This window comes from Trachurus trachurus (assembly GCF_905171665.1).
Source record: "Trachurus trachurus genome assembly, chromosome: 6".
Lineage (NCBI taxonomy): Eukaryota > Metazoa > Chordata > Actinopteri > Carangiformes > Carangidae > Trachurus > Trachurus trachurus.
The window spans coordinates 14,085,056-14,107,493 of record NC_139897.1 but is presented as its reverse complement, the minus strand read 5'-3'; the positions used below and the strand labels follow the sequence as shown (position 1 = coordinate 14,107,493).

At 41.1% G+C, this 22,438-nt stretch overlaps 1 protein-coding gene across 1 annotated transcript; it reads right to left on the bottom strand.

The window, feature by feature from the left end:
* Nucleotides 1-612: 612 nt before the first annotated feature.
* sema4ba (sema domain, immunoglobulin domain (Ig), transmembrane domain (TM) and short cytoplasmic domain, (semaphorin) 4Ba) lies at nt 613-22,166 on the bottom strand. Its single transcript, XM_083973079.1, has 14 exons — nt 21,924-22,166; nt 12,147-12,307; nt 11,872-11,934; nt 11,179-11,277; nt 10,650-10,761; nt 10,317-10,433; nt 9,845-10,002; nt 6,810-6,991; nt 6,047-6,197; nt 5,427-5,637; nt 5,197-5,312; nt 4,625-4,782; nt 4,403-4,494; nt 613-4,208 (listed from the first exon to the last, which is right to left on the bottom strand). The coding sequence occupies exons 1-14, from the start codon at nt 22,039-22,041 to the stop codon at nt 3,436-3,438; spliced, it is 2,511 nt and encodes an 836-aa protein (XP_083829205.1). The 5' UTR covers nt 22,042-22,166; the 3' UTR covers nt 613-3,435.
* Nucleotides 22,167-22,438: the final 272 nt, after the last annotated feature.

Sequence of the window (22,438 nt, the reverse complement as noted above, 5' to 3'; positions counted from 1 at the left end):
AATATGACATTTAAAAAAATAAAAATAAAAATAAAAATCAATGCCGCCTCTGCTGCCTGTCGGCGTCAGTAGCCTACCTTGTCTGTCAAAAATAAAACCCAAAAGCCATCAACTAAGGTCCCATGGTGGTGGAGCTAAAGGGTCGCGCATTGGTCCAGATCCCAGTGTAGGCGGGTTTCATCCAAATGAATGGACCCAAAGTGCCACCTCCAGGTACCAGTCTCTACACGCTACTGCTGCTGGCTCAGGTTATAATGACTTGGCTTCATCTTTAGGTAGCTGTCATCCATGTGTGCAGTGGAGGTATTACAATAGAAACAGATACGCAAATGCTTGTCTATATTTGTCTTTAAGGTGTGTGGTGCATGTGAGAGTTTTATCAGACACTCCTCTTTGTTCTCCAGGTTTGCACCTAGGCTATAGCCTATAGTTTCTCACTCCACCCTTAGGGATCAAATCTCAATAGGCTACTATTAAAACTCTCAAATCTTAATATTGTGGTCAGTATTCATTCACATTAATAAGCAATTCTGAGTGGAAAAAAACCATGAACCATCCAAATAAAATTATCCATTTGATCTTTATTTGAAAAATTAAAATAAAGTGCTTTTTATATACAGTACAAAAAAGAAAAACAAAAACAGTAGTGATGTATTGTACAAAAAAAAAATACAATTCACAATATTTTACATTGGCAGCTGAATTTACAAAACAGTTTTACATAAAAACTTTTTTTCTTTTTTACCAATAATCTTTACAATACATGTTGACAAGAATTGGAGCAACTTGTACTGCAACAAACAGAAGGCCTGACTATAGTGGTTCATTAAGAGAGAGCAGACGACGATACTTTCACTGTGGCATTATTAGGCTTGTTTTTTGAAAAAAAAAAAAAAAAAAAGCATGTTCAGTACCTGCACATATTTTACTAAATCACCGCCAGTTTTTATTTGTTCTGCAGTAGCAAACTTAATTTGTTCTGATGACAGCCACTTCACCAAAAGCTGCCGTTTCATTGTTTTCAGTAACAGTCAAAGCATGAATCTTTCATACTGCATGATTGATTACAGACAAGCAGTCTTGGAAATTCATATTTGCTTTGTTTGTGTGTGTGTGCGCGCCATATACAAGAAATGTAACATAATACTAATGCTTATCTATAATTTAATATTTCAAAATCAGCCAGTGGTTATTTATGTGCTACAATTGAAGAAAAGAATTTAGTCCCTGACTGTGGTAGAAGCCACTATAACAAAAAATAAAAATAGAATAAACACCTCATGAGAACGTACTGTACAATGTTGACAGTATTAAATTACATGTATTCACTGTTTTCACTCCTGCTTCTGAGCAATGGCCAGTCCTGTCACACCTACAGTGTAGCAATTGACTCTACATCACTACTACCTGGTTAGATTATTATCCCAAGAGGCACATCTCTTGATTATTGTTTCAGAAGGCATTATCCGTTTTCCCCAAGGCAGATATGTTATCAAAACCATAACCTGCATTGTACTAAGGCTTTTCAACATCATGTGCAAATCCCCTGCATTCTGAGTCGAGCAATATGCCTTCCTGCATTTTTGTAATTTTTTTTATAAAAAATGTGTTATTATTTTGCTGGCCACATTGAAATTCTAGAGCCAAACTCAAGTAAGACATAATATTGTATGACATGGAAAATGCTTTCAAGTTACTTTAACATCTGACTCATAAATTTGGTGGATTATACGTATGGTTTATAATTCTTTATCTCTGAATATGGAAATGGATAATCAAGGCAATTAAAATGCACTACTGTTATGTTTATTACTAGATGAGAATGAAAGTTATTGCTTTTATGGTTGCCTTTAAAACCATTTAAGCAAGCGGCACATTTTTTTTCTTCCATTCATTAACACTCATCAATTAATATGTATATCAAAGTTGAGGCTATACGAATGTGTTATTGAACTTGGATTATGAATGTTTATTATTATTTCCCTTTGAGAATATTGATGGATATTTAAAATGTTGATGAATGACCACAATGAACAAATGCCTCTGTGAAAGAAACATTTTGCCACACAGTCATATTAGATATTTATAATCATTAATCATACTGAGATAAATCAACAGCCACAGATTTACATCACTGGACCCCTGTCTCTTATCATTTGCTTTTGTGATGCCAGCCTTTCAGAGTTTCATAACCTTCCACACCAAAAATGGCTAAAACCTCTTGCATACTTAGTGTAATGAGAGCATGTTTGTGTGTGTATATGTGTGTGGGGAGGGGGAGCAGGCGGGGGGGAGGGGGTTGTGTTTGCAGTGCCACTGATCCTAAAGTCATTAACAGTGCCAACACCTTTGTGCTTACTCAGTCTCGAGGTGAGGTTTTCTTGGTGTTTACCTCACTTCACATTATTTGCTTTGCATAGACTGCCTATCTTACGAAGAACAGCACGATAATACCTGGAATGAGCCTTTTCCCTTTTATCACATTTGGTGAAAGGAAACGCTGTTGAAAGTCAGGCTTCCACGGAGGAATATTTGTATCCACTAATAATACCAATACTTAAAAAGTATATCTCAATCATGCTTGATGATATAATCTTTTTTTTTTTTTTTGGTGTGTGATGATTGAGGTGGCATGGGTTTTTGCAACATTTCCACTGAGGTGATTCCTTGTTTGTCTCTTCTGTCACTTTCACACATAATGGTCTCTTTTTGATCAAACCGTCTCAATGTCACAGTGGACTCCTCTTGTCTGTGTTATATTTCAGCCTAGACATCGAGTATACTTGTGTGGATGCACACAGGCTATCAAAGAAAGTGTGGCACTTTTTTTTTTTTATCTCTCTTGCCTGCCATTGACTTGTTAGTGTATATTCTGGTGTGAGTGTTTACCTTGCTACAGTACAGTACATAGTGCATAGCCTCAGCGAAGGGTAGGCTCTTACCAGATGACAGAATGAAAATAAACCAGCAAACGCCGTGTCAGCTGCTAGTGGGAACATATCTGAATATCTCTCTGCCTTTCAAAGCATCACCCCTAGATTATATGGACGGACTGAGCAGCGATGCTACGATATTCAGTCACTGAATCATGGTTGCGATGCCACCTCTACGCTTGTTACATTCCTGTGAGCCATTTGTGAAAGCATCATAAGTCAGAAGGCAAACTGGTTCTTCTTCAGTGTGCTTTTAAATACACTTGAATATGGGGAGTGGAGGGTGAAAGGGAAATAAAATGAAAAATATATGGGCCACAGGAACAGAACAACAACAACAACAACAACAAAAAAAAGACAAAGTGCAAAATCTGTGTAATGAAATGTCTCTCCATGTAGAGTCCGATGTTCCTCAGTTTTCCCGCTTATACGGTTTTGTCTCTCTCAGCAAGTGCACTCTTTCCTGTCAGTTTGAAATTAGTCACTCCACGTTAACATTGTCTCACACTATAGAGTCTTTAATCTCAGAGCCCAGTCTCACTCGTGGCCGTGGGCATGTAGGAGAAATTTCTACCCGACTCTCTTTCAAGTTCAGAGGCCTCTTCTCTGACTCTGAGAAGCTCTTGCTGTTGTCGGGCGACGAGCACTCGTGCGGTGGAGTGCTGCAGATGTAGTTGTCATTAAGGGCCTGATAGCCCTTGTGATCAGACGCCGACGCTGTGACTGTGTTGCCGTTGAGCGGCAAGTTTTCAGCCGGTTTCCCCACTATCCTGGGCTTCTTCTGCTGCATGTTGGGGCACTCTCCCTCTTTGAGCATGGACTTCATGTGGTCACGGTTCCTGTAAACCACAAACAGAGAGAAGACCACCAGGGAAAACACCAGCAGGGAGCACACCACGATCAGCTCGTTCCAGTAGGTCTTAGTGTTGATCTGTGGCGAGCGAGCCTTCCCCGGCAGGATGATAAACTCCTCCTGGGAGATCTGCGGTGTACGTGAACGGCCTGTCAGGGTGGTGCTCTCCTGCTTGGCCTCACCCCTCACGCAGTAGTTTGCCAGCAGCTGTCTGAATCCTTCCTCCACTGACCAGCACTCGTAGGTTTCCTGCCTGTCAGCTTGAGCTACCACTACCAGCCCCCCTTCTGGGCTGGGGTAATGGAAGTGACCTGCGCTTTCACTGAACTCCCACCTCCTTTCAGCCAGATTAGAACGCAGTTTGCAAGGCAGCACTTTGAACGTGTTGGCTGGGATAATGATCACCTGGCACGAAGACGGTCCTGTGGAAAGATAAAGGACAGACACAGATTGAGTCAGATACTACATGAAATAAGCAGCACTGACTTATCCGCTGCTGAAGTCATATTAATAATAATAATGGTCACACAGACACAGTGAACATGCTTTAATCATGGTTCAAATACAGAAAATAGAAACATCTAAATGACTGACTAGAGAGGAGGAATTCACTTACGTGTAGGTGGAGGTTTAGAAAGCCGTGGGCTTGGCACTGTCTTGTTGCAGATAGCTGATGTGTCTGCCTCATCCACATCCTGCTGCCATGCTCTGAAACACATACATTTACTCAGAAAGTGTAGGCAAATGCAGTCTCTTATTATCTTCACATTTACGCATATCAATAAGGCCTCTCTAAAAGCTTTAGCTGCAGGAATGTTTGTAGACAGGGGATACATACTTTCTTGTTGAAGCCTGTCTGACATCCACACACTGCCGTCCATTCCAGGCACAGTAAGGATCCCTGGAGAGGATGCACTCCCCGCAGCTCTGGTAATTAGTGCAGTTAGCTACCGGGACCTCCACTAGTACAGAGAAGGAGGAAACATAAAGCTGACCCTGTGGAGGAGAGATGACAAAGCAGGGCAGGAAGGAAGTGCCCCAAATACAGTTAGTGGGTTACTATTTTCATCCAGCATCTTCCTTGTCTGACCGTGATCTATATAAAATACTCTTAGCCTTTCTTTAGACCCCCTTTTTGCCCTGAAGAACAAATCTATGCAAAGACATGCCAGCATTCACAAAGTGTCAAAATTCACACTGTTAAAACCCCAACTGTTTGCAGATCCCCTGAGAGAAAGTTGCATATAATTAGCTCCATGAACATGAGTTCTGCTTTAGGCTGCGACTCTTTGTGGCTCATGGAATCTCTAAACTGCCCATAAATGCCTTTACTGAGCTTGTTAGTTCACACTATGGGAAAGCTCTGCAAAACAAACTAGACTTGTTTTCTCTCCCAGCACTCCACCATACCTTTTCAGTATCCAGCTCGATGTGCTGCACTGGTTGGGCATCACGGAAGAGCACCATCTCCTCAATGATGTGCATCTTGTTTTTGACGTTAATGGCTTTATGAAGTCTTCCATCATCTAGAAAAGACACAATATGACTTTAAGTCTCCATGAATTTTTATAATAACACAAGTTGATGGAAATGGGCTGGTGAGTGTGTTTTTGTGTGACTGTGGGTGTGGACTCCTTTACCTGTGCCAATGAAGAGTACATTATAGGCCTTTTTTCCTGCCAAGACTCGATGGACTGCGATCTGAGTGTAGCGAACGTTGCGTTTCAACAGGAGAGGCTGACTGCGGATCACGCTGTCCATTAGAAAGTGGTCTTTGACAAAATTTAACACCTTGTCCGGCATGTGCAGTGAGGAGGAGATGCCCTGCTCTCTGGCAGCATTTGTGATACACTGTGAAACACAACATACAACAGGTTTCACTGTAAGATATGTTCACTTACACTAGAGAATGACAACAACAACAACAACTGCAGTGGTGTTTGGTTTGTCTCTTTTTGTTTTGCTCCTTTTTCTTTAAATTATTCTATGATTCAACTGATAAGCCTGCCAGGAAATGAAAACAACAGTAGCTTGATAAGAATCTGAGAGAAAGATGGGGAGGGGGGGGGCAATCGACGTCAGTTTGACAGATACATCTGTTAAAGCCTTGATTGCCAGTCAGAGATGCTGACGTGACTGATGGGCAGACAGACATGTATGAAAACCCTCTCAAGCAGCTGACATGACATGCTGCTGAACACTGAGATCTACAGTATGTGTCTAGCGGTTGTCCAGCAGGGGGCAGCAGGCAGGTACTCACCGCTCCAGGCCGAGGCTCTGGGACAGGATGGTTGTATGTGTACCACTGCTGGGTCTCTCTGTTGACTTCTCGGTATCGCCCATTGAACGCTTTCTCCACCTGGTCCATAGTGAAGGAACACACTGCAGAGCTTCCTGAGGCCCCTTTGTACCTTAAAAGACATATCAACTGTTTCAGATGTATATGTAAAAGAAAGCTGTCTCTAACCTTATTGAGACTACATGATTTTATGAACACTATATTCATGTTTAACTGATGAAGGACTTTTTACGACAGATTTTTCTGCACACCATCCCTGTCAAAATAGTCCAAATTCTTCCAGAGGAACCTTCACCAAATACATTTTAACAAACCACCCAGCAATGTGTATGATAAATGGACAAATGGACAAATAAACAATCAGAATACATATATTATTGTGTATGGAATACATTAAGTAAATTGCATCTCCCTGTATTGTGATATGAATGTCAAAGCCTTTACTTACACCATCATATTTTTGTAGTGCTGAATATGAAAGCCTGTTTACCTAATTGTATTCTTGGCCTTGCTGTTTATTTGTATGTGCAATTTTCAAGTTAATTAGTCTACAAAATAGCAGCAACAGCCTTTAAAAGTGCAATGTTTTCTGTTTTAGATTGTAAATTCAGCATTTTAGTTTTTACCACATGGCTCAGATAAAGGCGAGATGTTATTCCTTGTGCACTAAAGGTATGACTACAGTGGTGATGTGTTCATTTAAACAGTGAAATTTGGTCCTCACCACTGAGATGTGAAGACTCCATAAAACACTGTGTTCTTCCAGTCCTCGGGGCTGGGTGTCAGCACAAATATGTCTTGGATTATGTTGAAGGGGAAGCCGTCGTCAGGTAGAGAGCACAGGAGCTGAGCCTTCAGGAAGGTCGTCCATTTCTTCTGCAGAACTCTCTCACCGCCCATGTCGCCCTGCAACAAAGATAATGCAGGTTTGGAGCCTTTCCAGGTGTGGCCAGTAGAGAGTGCAAGAATATAAGACTGACACCTGTCTGCAGTGGTGACTGTGGGCAATGCCTCTGAAGAACAATATGATACACCGGTGTGATTTGATGGAACCTGACAGGCTCATAAAAGGCATAAAATAATAATGTGCACTGTACGGTTCGCTGTCATGGCATACACTACATGCAATAAATTGCCGTGATATGGTTACATTATATTAGGGAAATAATTATGCCATCTTTATTTACCTCTTTTCTTTTTCTTTGTAAAAACAACAAAGAGTTGAGCCCAACAGAAGAGCTGTTTGGATTGATGTAATTAAAAACCATTAACCTCCTATGGTAAAACCATGCTGAGCAAGATCAGTTGTTGCCTCAACGCAGATATACCCCGAGGCAGCAGATTTCTAGGTCATGAAAACAATATACATCATCACAACTGGCTTAGATTTAAGGAAAAACACTCAGGGCTTTGAGGAGGACAAATGCTTTTTAAATGAAAAAGAAAAAGATACATTGCCCCCCTGACAATCCCACTTCACTGACACGGCTGCTGTGATCCAGCGCCGTTGGCACTAGCCTTCAAAGTGATGTGAGTGGCACATGACTCCTTTGGCATGCAGACTAATTTGGGGAGAAACTCCGTCTTTAACCCTCAGTGTGAAAGCAATTTTAAGTATGTAATGTGTGAGTGTAAAACAAACTAGGGGACTTACAGGCCTGAGAAGGGTGACTAATTTTTTTTTTTTTTTTTTTTTTTACCTACATCGACTTCACCAAGGAGCTTATTTTGCTTTTGGGAAAAGACCTGGGATTTAAGGGGAGGATGATCTTCTGCACTGAACCACGTGAACCAAATGTGTTTACATTTGGTTCACAGTATCAATTATTCCAATTTTCTCAAAGGCACAGATCTAACAAGATGAAAGTTGGCTGTTGGAGGAAATAAGCAGTTTTAAAAATGTGCAGAGCAAAGGGACCAAAGAGAACCAAAGAGAAATGCTAAATGATCTAAACTACATGAAAACCTCTAACATGAAGCTTCAACTGAGTCCACTTTAGTATTACATTAATCAGAGGAAATGGCAGGACTAGATGGGAAGGGAAATGGCACATGACCAATACTGAGCTTCAGAAGCAATTACTTATTGTAGTAACCCAGGCAGATAATGAGCAACATGCAGTATATTCCCCTCTCCTCCTGGCTGAACCTAGTTTTATAATTTAATGCCACTCTGTGCTTAAACTGACTTCTGAATAATTGAAGCAAATGCATCCCATTCATTAATCCCTTGTAAAAGCATCCATTGTTCAAAAGGCTGTTCGAAATGCTATGAACATGCCGGGGCAGTAATGGCTTCTTTCTGAGAAACCGAACAATCCTGCTAAATGAGAACATGCTTTGTTTTGTTTGTTTCAAGCAAAAACATTGTTTATCATTCCGTAGTTGGGCTAGATGAAGAGAAACCTGTGTACTAAACACCTGAATAAACAAAGAGAGAGGGACTGCAGGCAAACAAGGGATTAAGAGACACAGGGATAAGAGTGATCAGGTATTTGAACGGGAATCACTCTACAGTTTCACTAAAAGGAAGTTACACCATCCACGGCATTTAAGATTTAATTTAATTACAAAGCTTTTTATGTTTTACATTTTATACCTTCTAGATCATTTTTGTTTTGTTTAAAACCCAACTCCCTCATTTCCTTGAGGGTAATCTGCAGCAGGGTATTTACAATCAGCACATGTTTGAACCATATGATACAAAACTCAACAACATGCAGCATGAGTCAGTATTTATATGACTCTGTGAACTGGGATGATTTTTAAAATTGGATATATGGAAACACTGAGTGGATAACTGCATAGAGGTGAAGAGAACATATGCCTTAGGGCAGAGTCTGACTGTAAACAGGCCTTTAATTCACAGCTGGGCTTCCTTTGCTATTACATGTGGGGTTTAAATCTGATGCAAACACTGTAGGTGGTGTATGACAGCAGGATGACTACCAGGACACACCTGGAGAGGGAGTACAACTAAAAATAAGATACTAGCTCTCTGTGCAGATGCTCAGGTGATCAGTCACAATGAGTCATGAACTATTTTATATGGTCTCACAGGACAGATGTATCTGCTGTCCACAAAGACAAACTCTTATTTGTCCGAGGTGGACGTCATACTCCCTGCTAGTAGTTTTCATTCTGCTTGAACGGCGATAAGGATGATTGTTTTCAGAGGGACAAGCCGTGGTCTGGTCTGCAGAACTAGATTGTGATGTTGATGATGTTTACAGAGCAGAGAAGACCCGAAAAAATACTCGGTGAAGTCTGTACTTTAGTTTAAAGGGCCTCAAGTATTTTCGGCAGGTGATAATCCGATTCTGCGCATGGATCTTGTGCTACAGTAATCCTAAGCCATTTTGAGTTGGGTTGAGTCCTGTCTGAGCACAAATATTTGGTGAAATATGATAAGAATAGAGGGAGGAGAGGATCTGGAGAAAAAGAATCAAACAGAGGGAAACATGTGAGAGGAATGTTTTTCTGTAACAAGAGATCCTGCGTCACTGCCCAGAAGGACTTGAGCTATACTAGTTGTTTTTAAGCTGTGAGAAGCCTTCAGCCTGGCTGTATAGGAGCTGAACATAAATACACGTGCAATGCACAAACACATAAACAACCCCCCACCCCACTGCCCTTCCCTCCTATCATATCTGATAGATTCCTATAGTGATGAGAGTACAGTGTCAGTAGGTGTAACTTTTAGTGGGTAAAAAAAAAACACCCCTTTAGATGGACCGTCTGCTTTCAAGCATCACTCACCTTACACACGCGAGCAATGCGCGACACAATGGTGTTGTCAAAGAAATCAAACTCCTTCCCTGCTTCACTGAAGAAGAAGTAAATCTTATCATCATCGCCCACTAGGTTGCCCTTGGGTAGGCTCTCCTGTATGTAGGCAGAACCAACAAAGGCTGGGTCTGAAAGAAAAGCAGCGCGAACAATACTGTCAACCTACAGTTTATGCAATTCTGGCATCTGGAGAGGGGGGAGACGTCCCTATTCCCTCTGACATCAACACGCTGAATGGAAAAAAACTGCTCCAGCAGGGACTAGATTGCAGGTAAACACTTTCCATTTACATAATATCCAATTGTGTCAAATTCAACACTTTTCATGCAGCAGCTCTGGGACAAACAGTTTGAGCATGTTATTTATCTCATAAAGGATGTGATATTATGATGTATAGAATTTCTGCTATAAGAAGACATAATAAAAAGCTACAGCACTGTACCTTGAAGCCAGTTGAGTGAGTTTTCCGTTTTTAGTGCAGTTCCTTGGCCTAGACTCTTGTAAATGATGGGTTCATTTCCTTGGAAATTACTGACTGTACCGGAATACAGCTCTCCATCTGCAACACAGTGAAGAAGACCAGTATAATCACAGTGTTTACCACAAGGGAATGGGCTTCTGCGTCACACGCTGTAATGAAATCCAGAGATTGTGCCCCAATTTGTCTCAATATCAACCACCTGTTTTTAGTTGCTTTACAGACGTTTTCTATAAATCAAAAGTGTTCAAACAAAGCCTTGTTTTAATGAGAGCTGACAGCCTTGCTCAGACCTACCAGCCATTATGGCAGTGGACTTGTACTCTGGGTTGAACGGGCAGCGGCTCCGTCCATCCTCTGAAACGATCTCACCGGTATCACTCTTGACGAGGGAGAAGTCGGCAGTGTTCTGTGGAAAACAAACCACATGAGTTGAAAAGTAGAGCTGCAACCTGCTCTGTCCAAGATGGTCAGTCAGTCGTTGGTTCAAGGTTATCCACTAGTCGTCCCTGTGTGTTTGTTATGAATTGTTGTAAAAGGCTTGAAAGGATTTGAAGGAAAGGATTGAAAACTCGGATCGATTCTGCTATAAACTGATTACGAGCATTAAATATTTTGATCCATTTCCCTTCAGCACAGGACATAATAAAATAATGCACATATATTGTATCTAGCTGCTCAGGAACTCAGCCTGACTGCTAAGTGAGCCGAGAGGCAGGAAGCAGCATGCTCTTTCCTCGAGAATCTAACTAAAAGAAAACACCACATACAAAGTCTTGCACAGGTACGATCGGTACAACAGAGACTGTTTCATATAAATACTTACTATGTAAGCACAGATGGGGCTGAATGCGTACGTCCCACAAACATACAGATGAGTGTTGTTCATACGCAGTAGAATCTTGATGTAGTTGAAGCAATCCGTCTGTATTAGAAACAATTTATTGAAAATTATTAAAAATAAATGTACCCACTTCATTTTCTTTACAGCTAGTAACATACAAGGATATACAGTATCAATTTTCACCAAAACATACTCAGACTCCTATTCATCCTAATTATCTTTACTTCCTGTCTTAAGGCACAGTTTATTAAAAAGAGAAGATAAAAATGCTAGGAAAACAAAAATGATCTCCCTACTAGTTTACACAATTGTCCAACGGTGTGTTTGCACTGCAAACTGTATTATTATTATTGTTCCCTCTGAGTGAATAAGCACCAATTTATTCACATGGCTCTCAATCTCTATGTTTATATGTAAAAGTGGTGGAGCAGGCAGGAAAAAAGAAAGAGTGTAATAGAGGAAAAGTTTGTTTGAAAGGAAGGGAAAAATCCATTGTTGTGGAATGGAAAGTTATAACTTAACAGGAAATTTTCCAGGGTGCTGCCCAGGGTTTGTTTCCAAAGTGCCATGTAACAATGGTCAACTTAACCAGTGAAGCAAACCTGCAGTCATGTAAATACTGTCTGAGTCATCGGAGTTCAGCTACTTGAGATTTTAAACCAGCAGTTCACTGACCTGCAGGTCTTTCCCTTTGAAACTGCACTCATCTCTCTTCCTCTCTGGAGTTTTCCATGTGAGCTGGAGGAGAGAAACAACGTCAAACTCAAACCGTCGCTTTAATACAGAGAGCTTTGTTATATCCACATTGGGCTTCTGGGGTCTAATCATATTTATAACTATATTCATATTGAACCTCTGGGATCCTATTATAACCACATTCATATTAATACAGTGCACTATATGTATATGTTTTTTTTGCAGCTTACAGACGCCTGCACACTGGCTCTTACATTTCTTTGGAGTTTTACTGCACTGATGTCGGAGAGGTTGAGAGCGAAGAGGATCTCCCGAGCGCCAACATACAGCATGTTGTCTTCTTTACTGAGCAGGACAGAGGTGTAGTTTAAGACTCCACTGACTGAGAAACTCCTGGTCGTCCTCTCCTTCGCATCTGGACGGAAACAGACACAGACAGAGCAGAAAAACGCTGTAATTCATGCATAAATTGCACTCAGGTTAAACACTGAGTTTGTTATGACTGTTCAAAACCATTACAAGCTGCTGAAGACAGAAAATGAATAAAGGTGCCTAATTATGCAAATCAATTTTCCGTTTGTGGTCACAGCATTTGTTGTACACTACAGATATAGCATTGGTGTCTTAATTAGACACAATCGCACAACATGTAACTCCTGATAGGGCTCAACAAGCCTGGAACAACTAGACAGCCTGGAAACATTTTGTGTTTTAATGCGGATGAAATTTGACATGAATATAGTATTCATACTGAAAACCAAGAAGTATGCATACATTGTCTTCTCTGACATAAGATCTACTTGAGTATATTTTTCCTGACTGTATCAGACAGTACACAGTCGTCATTGTGGGAGATATTGAGGTCATTTCACTCTCACGCTGTTATTGGACTTTGAAGGGCTACAGGAGATCTACAGCACGACTAAGGATCTGGGCTTCATAGTATTTGATACACCTGGAAAAACGAATGAAAAGAAACCAATCCGTCTGTGTTTCTGTGTGTGTATGTGTGCGCGTGTGTGTGTGTGTGTGTGTGTGTTTCCAAATCCAGCTCCTCATCAAACACAGACACATGAGAAAAGAAACAGAAAGAGAAAGTTCCTCTCTTTTTCTCCTGCAGTACAATAGACAAGTGAATGGCTTTGTTCCAGTCACATTAGCACCTCCTGACTGAAGCCATGGGTTAAATCATCAACTCTCCTAATCACTGTTTTGAAGACCCATGTGTATCTCAGATTTGCAGCAGCTCCGAGGTATTTGCTGCCGGCCCAGCCTGAACGATTTGCCTTAATTGCATGCCAGCATAAACAGAAGCAGGGAGCTGATGGAAACCTGAAGGGGCTGAAGCTCTGAAACACAACCTTTGCCCTGTAATGTGATGAACAAGGGAAAAATAACAGACCAAAGAACTCCATTTATTTTACTGAGGAAGGTCCTTGAATATTATTTTTGTCAATGGTGTGATTTCACTTTAGCAGAGCAATGTTTTACCATGATTTACCCAGAAATCATTCCTCTACTGTAAGTGACCATGTGAACACAAATACAAAATTAAAATATTAATATGAAGCACAATGAATGAAGAAATACTGGAGTCACAGTCTCACTTCCCCCAGATGACAAAACATATTTATACATATTCATAAATAGGTCACCACCTCAACATTTTATCTATGAATCTTTTATCTTCTTATGTTTCCCTTCTTCTTATCACTGGTGATTTTAGAGAGGCACTCATTCATAAATATATTGCTCTGTAATATTAAACCAACATCAGGTGAGTTTTGCTATTGTCCGCTGACTTGATGAGGTATAGCTGCATGTATTTTCACTTTCTAGACTAATAGGAAACACAGGAATGACTGATTCTTAAAACCACAGGTGCTGGTGGTAATAGTTACAATTATGGCACTTCCCTGCGTAAAACTAATCCCATCCAGATAGAATACGTTGTCATTATGTTCCACTGATAATAAGCCCACTATGCGGTATGTGCCCTGCAGTACCTGTGACCTGATATAACCTCACCTCAGTGGGTAGGTAAAGGAGGTTGAGCGACTTCCTCTCCCCCGGGAAAATAACATGTTAATAGCAGTCCATCGCCACAGCAACACAGAGCCATATTGTAGTTAAATCTGTCTGTAAAACCACAAGAGGCTCTGCTCCACATACTGTACATGGACCCGTTGGGGCCGTTCTCTCCCCTTTTCACTATCATTACGGAATAAATGGAGGGCTTCTCTGTGCTGGTACCGCGTCCTTGGGTGAATCTAACTGTTATTTACAGACAGAGAAAGACAAAGGCCAAAGCCCGAGCCTAAACAAAGGCTTTAAGGGAGGATATCTACACAAGTATTCTCTGGAGTCAGATCTCCACTGTCACACTTAGCGACCATAGCTGATGAAGAAAAACAATACAGGGCCCCAAACTGAGTATCATTAAAGTGATCCAGAAGGGTTTGCAGCCATACAAAGCTTTCCATTTATAATTTAAGGAAAACATTAATCATGTTTCATGCTTTACAGTTCTTTAGTCTCTGAGGGGTAGGTAATTGCTAAATGGTACACTTAAACACCATGTTCTCTATTAATAAAGGTATGCTTCAAGGTCGCCTTAAAACGCAGCATGATGTTTAAACCTCCGCTCTAAACAACACTGTATAAACAGCTAGTAGATCCGAGCTCTTCCAGCGTCTTCTCACTCATTGGTTTGAATTTACAGTCTGCAACATTTGTTAAAGCAACAAAAAAACTAATATTTATCCTCAGAAAACAGAGCAGTCATAAGCACCAACACAGCCCTGACACCACAAAACCAAAAGAGAATAACTTCTAGGGGTCAATCAGTGTGTTCAGACTGTTAACCCCAAAAAACAAAATCACAAGCTAATGACTGTCTGTATCTGACCTGAACTCGTCCTCCCCTCCCCTCTGCATACACTGCAGTCTTTTAGAGAATCCCCTCTATTGTTGCTCGACTTTCTGAGGTTGACTCCTCAGGGGCCATTTTATGACAAAGCAGGCCCAGCTAGGTTGTGGTGTGCAGCAGGGATGGGGAAACAGACAGGACAGTTCAGAGGAAACACCGAAGTGGGGAACATCAACTCGTATATCTCCACCGTGGCCACGAATGACCATCATGGCACGACTGAAGAAGTGCAACACAAATCCTTAGCCTTGTCCATCTAGCTTTTCCCATGTAGGGAACCTCTTAGGGAGAGACTTATAAAGAATGCATGATCTCCACTTTAAAGTGCATCACTGTATCAGAGGGATGTATTTTTAGGATACTGAAGTGGTTATGATCAGGATGCCAAAATCTTTTTCACATTGGTCCATCACTATTCCATCGAGTACAGCTCGACAGACTTAGAATATCAATGTGAAGGCAGACTAATGCAGCTGATGGCCCAACACCTTAATGAGACACTATATATATAGTTTGTGGGCTTCTAATATGTCCTTCACAGACCTTAACAGACCTCACAGCCCAATAATTATACAGACAAAAGGGTCCCAAGGAGAACTGAGGTCTGTGAAATACCCGGAGTGCGTGGGAAGTCTGTTTTTGAAAGGACAAATTACTGCAAAATCTCTTTACCGTAATTTTAAATTCTTTTCACCACAAACAAAATCTAATTAACCTCCATTGTACGGGAGGTAAAACAACTCTGAGAAGCAGATATTGTAAAATGACAATGGAAACGAAAAACCTAAACAAAACAAAACCGCTCCTCACTCTGCTGCACTGGTGATGGAAACACTGGTCACAGGTCAAGCACACAGACAACCCCTCCAACTTAAAAGTGAAAACACAACAGAAAAGGGAAGCAGCAGAAAGAGCAGGGGGCATGGGATTCACACATCACTGTATCTGACTGTAGAGTTTGAGAAAGCAGCTTTCTCTATAGTTCACAGCATCTATGACCCTTTAAATAAGTGCGTGTGCACTCTGTGGTTCAACCTCTGGCAGCTGTGGGCAATATGAGATCATTCTCATTATTATGTAATTAAAAAATTAATTAAAATTAATTTCTGCAAATGACACTGCTAAATGGGCTGAAATAGTCGCCTAGACTGTCTAACTAATCTATTTAGAGGGGAAATTAATTATATTGGGCTTAAAGGAATCCTTCTACATTTTTGCAGCTGATTTCCTGATGGGTCTGTGTCCAAAAAACTTAGACAGATAATTAAAAGCGTGGAACATCCCCCAGAGTAATAGAGAAAAGTGTAGAGTAATTTGTCCTTTGGTGCCTTCTTTGTAGGGCAATAACTGGATGATTCAATCAATGCCCTCCCTTATGAGGGGGCTGCCTTTATCAGCTCTTACAGCTGTATGTTCAAGAGATCATTGCCTACCTCATTTAAAGCTCACACTCTTGTTTACTCTTTTTTTTCCTGCAGAACTTGAAACAAGAAAATACTGTCCCAAACAAATACACTGTCCAAGTGGCAGATTACCAGCAAGCTCTGCCACAAACTACAACTGAATCATGATCTGCTTATTAGTAGCAAATTCTTCTCACAAACATGGTAGACTGAGAAAATTCAAAGATTATTGTCACTGTTAAAAAAAAAAGGGACGGTGCCTGTCTTAAGTGCTGAGTCTAAGCAGTTTGTAATTTTAGAAGAATTAGTTCTGGTCACAGTCCATTGGTAGATGACCTGGAAAAAATGGTTGGCTCTCTTTATTGAGATCAAGTGCAAGTAATAGAATCATGATAGGTCATCTTTAAGGGCCGCCGGATGCCCCATTTCTAGTCTTCTGACTGTAAACACGACCTACATACTGTCTCTGAAGGGAAATGAGAAGGATGGATGACTGTGAATATGAAAAAAAAGAAGTTTTTATGTGTTTTATTATTATGATATTAGAAGAAAAGAAGAAAAGAATGACGTTTTAACCTTTATCAAGTCCAGTACATATTTGCCCACTCTACCTAGTAGGAATCGTTTTGCTGTGGTGGAAAAACTATAGTCTGAATTAACATCTTCTTGATTAAAAACCACAGTCTAGACTTTGTCAAAGATAAAAAGGTCCCTGATGTTTTGAGCGCTACAGTATTTAATATTTGGCTTGTTTTTTTTTTACTACTAAAAGTAGTTAAACTAAATTAAACCAAATCAAGCTGATAACATGTTTTTTTTAGGGAGAAGACATGATAAAGAATATTATAAACATCCTCAAATCTAATAAAAGACAATAACTGTGTGCCATAAAAATAAAAGATAACTACTTTCTATTAAAGTAACCAACCTCTATAATCCTCCAATGCATGCAACCAATTTTGCTCAAATTTGGTGCCAGGCAGTTCTTCCATACAGACAGCACCACCTTGCTGTGGTGTTGTTACTATAGTGACAATGTCATCATGACATCATCTTCAACATGACACACAAATGAGCGATGGACTATATTTGCAGGTATGCTGAACAGGGAAACATCTGCACCTCTCCTCTTTTGCCTGATGGAAATCCAAAAAATGTGAGTGAAGTCAAGTCAAGTTCAGTACACTGAATTGAAAAGAGCTATCTGACTAATTTATCTCCTCCAGCAGACACTTAGCAATCTTTAACCATCTTATAGACAGACAGTATCAAGAAAAAAGACAAACTTCCAATGTCAGACATATGCAATTTATATTATTTGTTTGTCTGAGGACTGACTGACATACGAATGGACACCTCGGCATTAGAATAAGACTGTGATAATCATCTGCCTACCGTGCTTGTTCAAGGACTTTTGGGATAGAGGGGATGAACCTCATGAATCCAGTTGCTTTGAGATGAAGTGATTAAAATCCTCTGATGTGTGTGAAGAGATGACCACTGTGACAGGAAGTCGCAGTGCCAACAAGTCCCGGTGGCTGAGTGTCAGAACAATGCCAGAGCTCCCACTACTGTCACACTGTCTGGTGACATCCAGACAGAAAACAGGCCACGCTGGAGCCCTAACTGAATTATCCCCAGTCATTTTAAACTAGCTATTAAGAGCTGTTGGTGAATGGGTGATTGTGTGAGGGAGTCGACCTGGGAAGCTGAAGGACAGAGACTAAAGCATCTGGAATGCATCAAGACAACGGGCCAAGAGGGTCAATTCACAGAGAGATTCATTAGGCAAGCTGTGAGCCTGCTGTTTGTATTAGTAACTGTTGGGGCTGCATCTTGTTAGCAGGGCATTGTCTCCCCTGCACCATGCTGATGCTGTGATTGGTGGCAATTTTGAACAGAGCTTTAGGAGTAAGAGGACGGAAAGTCATTTTGTAAATGCTGCAAATACTGTAAATGCTGAGGAAACTGTAAAGTGCAGGGATGAGCATTAGGTATTCACACAGCAGGGACAGCCAGTAACAGGCTTTAGTGGGGCAATTTTGTGGGATAGAAACTAATCTGTTGACATTTAAACACTTTTCTCCGTATCTCTTACCTGTAGTTTGTAAAACAGCATGCTCCTCAACCTCAAATTCTTTTCCCATGGAAATTGTTGGTGGGCCAATCTGTTGGTGAGGGAGCAACAAAAGCTGACCCCAGATTAGCTACAATAATGTAAACCAGCTGCTGGTTCATCAGGAACTCACTGTGACCCCTTGCCTCTAGTGTGAACAGGGCTGAAGTATCAGGAACAAAGAGATTGCACGCGAGGTCATGACAACTGTACAGCAGCTCCCTGCTCTGATCAGCCAGACGCTGTGCTCCTGTGTATATACAGCAGGAGCAGAGACACAGTCGCTGTGTCCTCACAACACCTTGAAAACGAACAAGTGAAGCAATGGGGGTGTTTTTACAAGGTCCGTTGAGTTTGATTTATGTCCTGCTCCCCGAAGGAGTGCACAGAGTGGGTGTCATAAACATCAGCGATATCAGGATCAATGATCTGTCTGTTCATGATGGATTAAAAACAATCACCTGGACGGACACTAGTCAGTCACACACAAAGTGCGCTACTGTGTGCATGTATTACAGCATCATAAAGTAGAGCCCTGTTGTACGTCAAGTTCAAATAAATCACAAACCAATCTGATGCAGCTGAAACCTATGAAACAGAACAATGTTGTGTAATGTTCTTTTTCAATTTCACAACCTCAAATGTGCATAACAGACTGAGTGAATGTGTTTGATCTATTCAGAAAGTGAAATAATAAACTGCTGAACACAGCACTACAGAAGTGAACAGTTGCAGATTTTTCAGTTTCATAATGTAACTGAATGCTTTTATGAGTGGGCAAGTTCTTAGGGCTAAAACACCTCATTTTGATTGAACCATAATTAAATCAATCAATTCAAATATGTTCTTTTATCAACAAACTAACCAAACAAACTATATACTTATCACATAAGACAAAAAGGCCAAAAGTCTTAAATTGGAAATCAGTCATATTTTTCTTCATTTTCTATTAACTGAACTTGATGTCATTGAATCACTTTGAACTAAATTTGGTTGGGCTTGATATAAGATAGTGGAGCATGTTTAAGCATCCATACCATTAAAATCTGCTGTTCAGCTATGTGGCAACAGCACGGCATTGAAAGCTGTTATCTCTCTAACACTACTGTCATTTTGAATTACTTGACTGAGGCTGATTTAGATGCTCTAGACTTGACAGCTTTTAAATAATTAAATATGCGTCACTCTCAGCGTGGCTGTGGGAATGGTACCTTCAGAGGAATTAAAAAGCGCGACTGTCCAAACGCATGATGTCTAACAGGGTGCTGAACACATCAACAGGCAAAAACAGGCAGCATAAGTGGCTTATAGGTGCGCCTTTAAATAGTGTTCCAACACACTAAGCCGTTCAGCATGGTCTGCATTAAAGCCTGGAACAAAAGCAGAGAGAAAAGCAGATGCAGACCCCACTCCCTGAACCCATGATCCGTCCTGATAGGCGCATAATGAGAACCAGACAAGTGTTCACACCATAACACATACAAATCCCCATTCATTATTCATGGCAGATTACCCTCTTCATTAAGGCAGAGGCGGGGACCAGGGGACACAGAGAGAGAAGAGAGAAGAGGAGGGAAGTCAGTCTGCGAGAATGTAACCGGATGAGAGGCAGCCAAACGGGGATCTGGCCCACCCCCCATGCTATCAAGGTTAAAGCATGCAAACCGTCAAAGCTAGCTGGCATCCAGCTAGGACGGAGAGGACCAGTAACCATGACAAGACCAAGCAGTTCCTGCTGTATAAAGTTCAGGTCCCGGAGGCCTGCAGCTCTGCATTCTGCTTTGATACTGTAAACACAATGTGACAAAGCTCTTCTGCGGGAGGCTGGAAAATGTCAGTGCAGCGGAACCGGTATTACCAACTTCTATCACCAGAGCCCACTGACCTTCATCCGCTGGTGGAGGCCTGGTTTTTGCCTTGTGTCACGACTGGTCTTTAAAACAGCATCATATTCATTCTATTGTCGGACCAACCTTATGAACTAGCCAATAAATTTCAAGTCTCTATGAACCCTTGGCAATGTATGATAAGGTCAGGTGGACCTGATACAATCACTCCTTGTTAGTTTTTATGGGGCATCGTAATCTGTGTCATTAAAATTGTGTTCCTCCTATGAAATGTCAGTTTATCAATGTGGCCAAAGTTACTGCAACATAAATGCTAAGTACAAAACAAGCTGGGGATATGTCTTGTTGGCTCAAAATAAGTATAACTATAGACACGATATAGAAAGAACAGCCCTTTATCCATTAGCTCAGCTGTTCTGAATGCAAAGCATCTATACAGCAGACCTCTGACATACGGGTTTTGCATGTTTTATAGTGGTGTTTAACATTGGCTGCACGCCCTAAAAACAAATCTCTCCATCACTACAGCGAGAAGTGTGAGGTGTCCTTTCAGCGAGTGATTGATCGTGTGTGCTGTTGTGAAACGCTCCAGCAGGGCTGATCTGCGTGCTTTGTTGAGGTTGGCAGGTGAAAGATATTACCTGTTGGTATAGAGGTCCAACATGTGGGAAGGGACATGCTCAGACAGGCAAGATGGCTGACCTGCTCAGAATAACCTACTTACTGGAAATGTTATCCGTGTCTACAAGAGATTATCAAGATCGATCTATCAACACAATCATTTCTGGCGTTAGCTCTGTAATGATGCCCGAACAAAAGTCAGTAACTGCAGTTCAGTAACTGAAAGGGAGCATTGATCTCATAATTCATCATTTTGATACATTTTCCACGAGGATGCTACGACACAATAAATGTTTAAATCCGACATGTCATCTCAAGTGCGCATCATTTGAATAATTACATTGGTGATGATAAAATCGCTACTTGGCACAAGTGGCAGTGGCAGTATAAGGAGAGCCTGCTGCACAGAAACCCAGCACAGAAGGTTAATTTAACAATGTCTGTTATGACATTCTCCAAACAAACAAAATAAATACAGATTATATAAGAGCAATAACTCTGACACTATGTCAGACTCCCCTCAGTGTTTCACTGCAAAATAGGCCTGTTCATTTTGTGATTATGTCTGACCTGTAGGTCCTTGACTGAGCCGCACTGATGGAGCTGCCGTTCAATGCAGGTTTATATGGATTTTAAATCATTATGGTGAAGACAAACACTGTGTCACCCTTTTAAATCCTTTTAGCTTTTACAAAGGACGTATATGAAGTGTATTGTTGCTTTTTTTCCAGTTAGGACAGTTACTGCGACACAGGGGACACCACTGATAATTACACAATAGTCCTGCAGGCAGGATATGAGAGCACAAAATGTAGGCAGATTTTGTAATAATTAAGAGCTACTGTACTAATAGTAAATAGTTTAAGAGAAAACAGCTGCTGCTGTTTCACCCCTGGCCAGCTGTGGGCTTTCAGCAGGTTTATGACACAGAGCAAGAGACAGTAACAGTTCTGCCCTTTTAGACTGTTAACAAGTTTGATAAGTGCTGTTAATGACTGGTAGTGAGTCTGCTGTCTTACACTCAAGTGTTATAAAGATGCATACATGTGACGGTGATGTGTTACTGCAGCATCATGGTTACTCTGTAGAGAAGAAGCTGATAAAACTTAACTTACTGTAGGAGAAGGTGAGGCGCGGGGTGACATCATTCTCTGTGACACCTGTATGAAAGCATCCAACGAGCAGGACGGTGCAGGCTGGGAGAAAGAGCCAAGCCATACTCATTGTCCACATGCCTCCTCAGGGCCGCCAGCCAACTTGCACTATTTGCCTTTCAGAGTTTTGGGGAATTCATGAAGAGTGTCTCTTTTATTCCGTGTTTATTTTCTCTCTCTCTCTCTCTCTCTCTCTCTCTCTCTCTCTCTCTCTCTCTCTCAGTCTCTCTCGCTGCAGCTCCAGGCTCCTTGAATAGAAGGCCTATGCACTGTTGTGAAGTCAGGGTTGCTCTTTCGAGGCTGCGGACGATGATGTTGGTTTGAAGTGACGACCTGTGACCTCAACAGAACAGGTCGGAGGGCATCCACCGATCAGCCTCCATGTGAACACACCACCACAGCGTCTCAGCTCAGATCTGTGAAGATGAAAGAAACAACATTCATTCAAATGAATGTAAGCTGCTGTGTGATTTAAT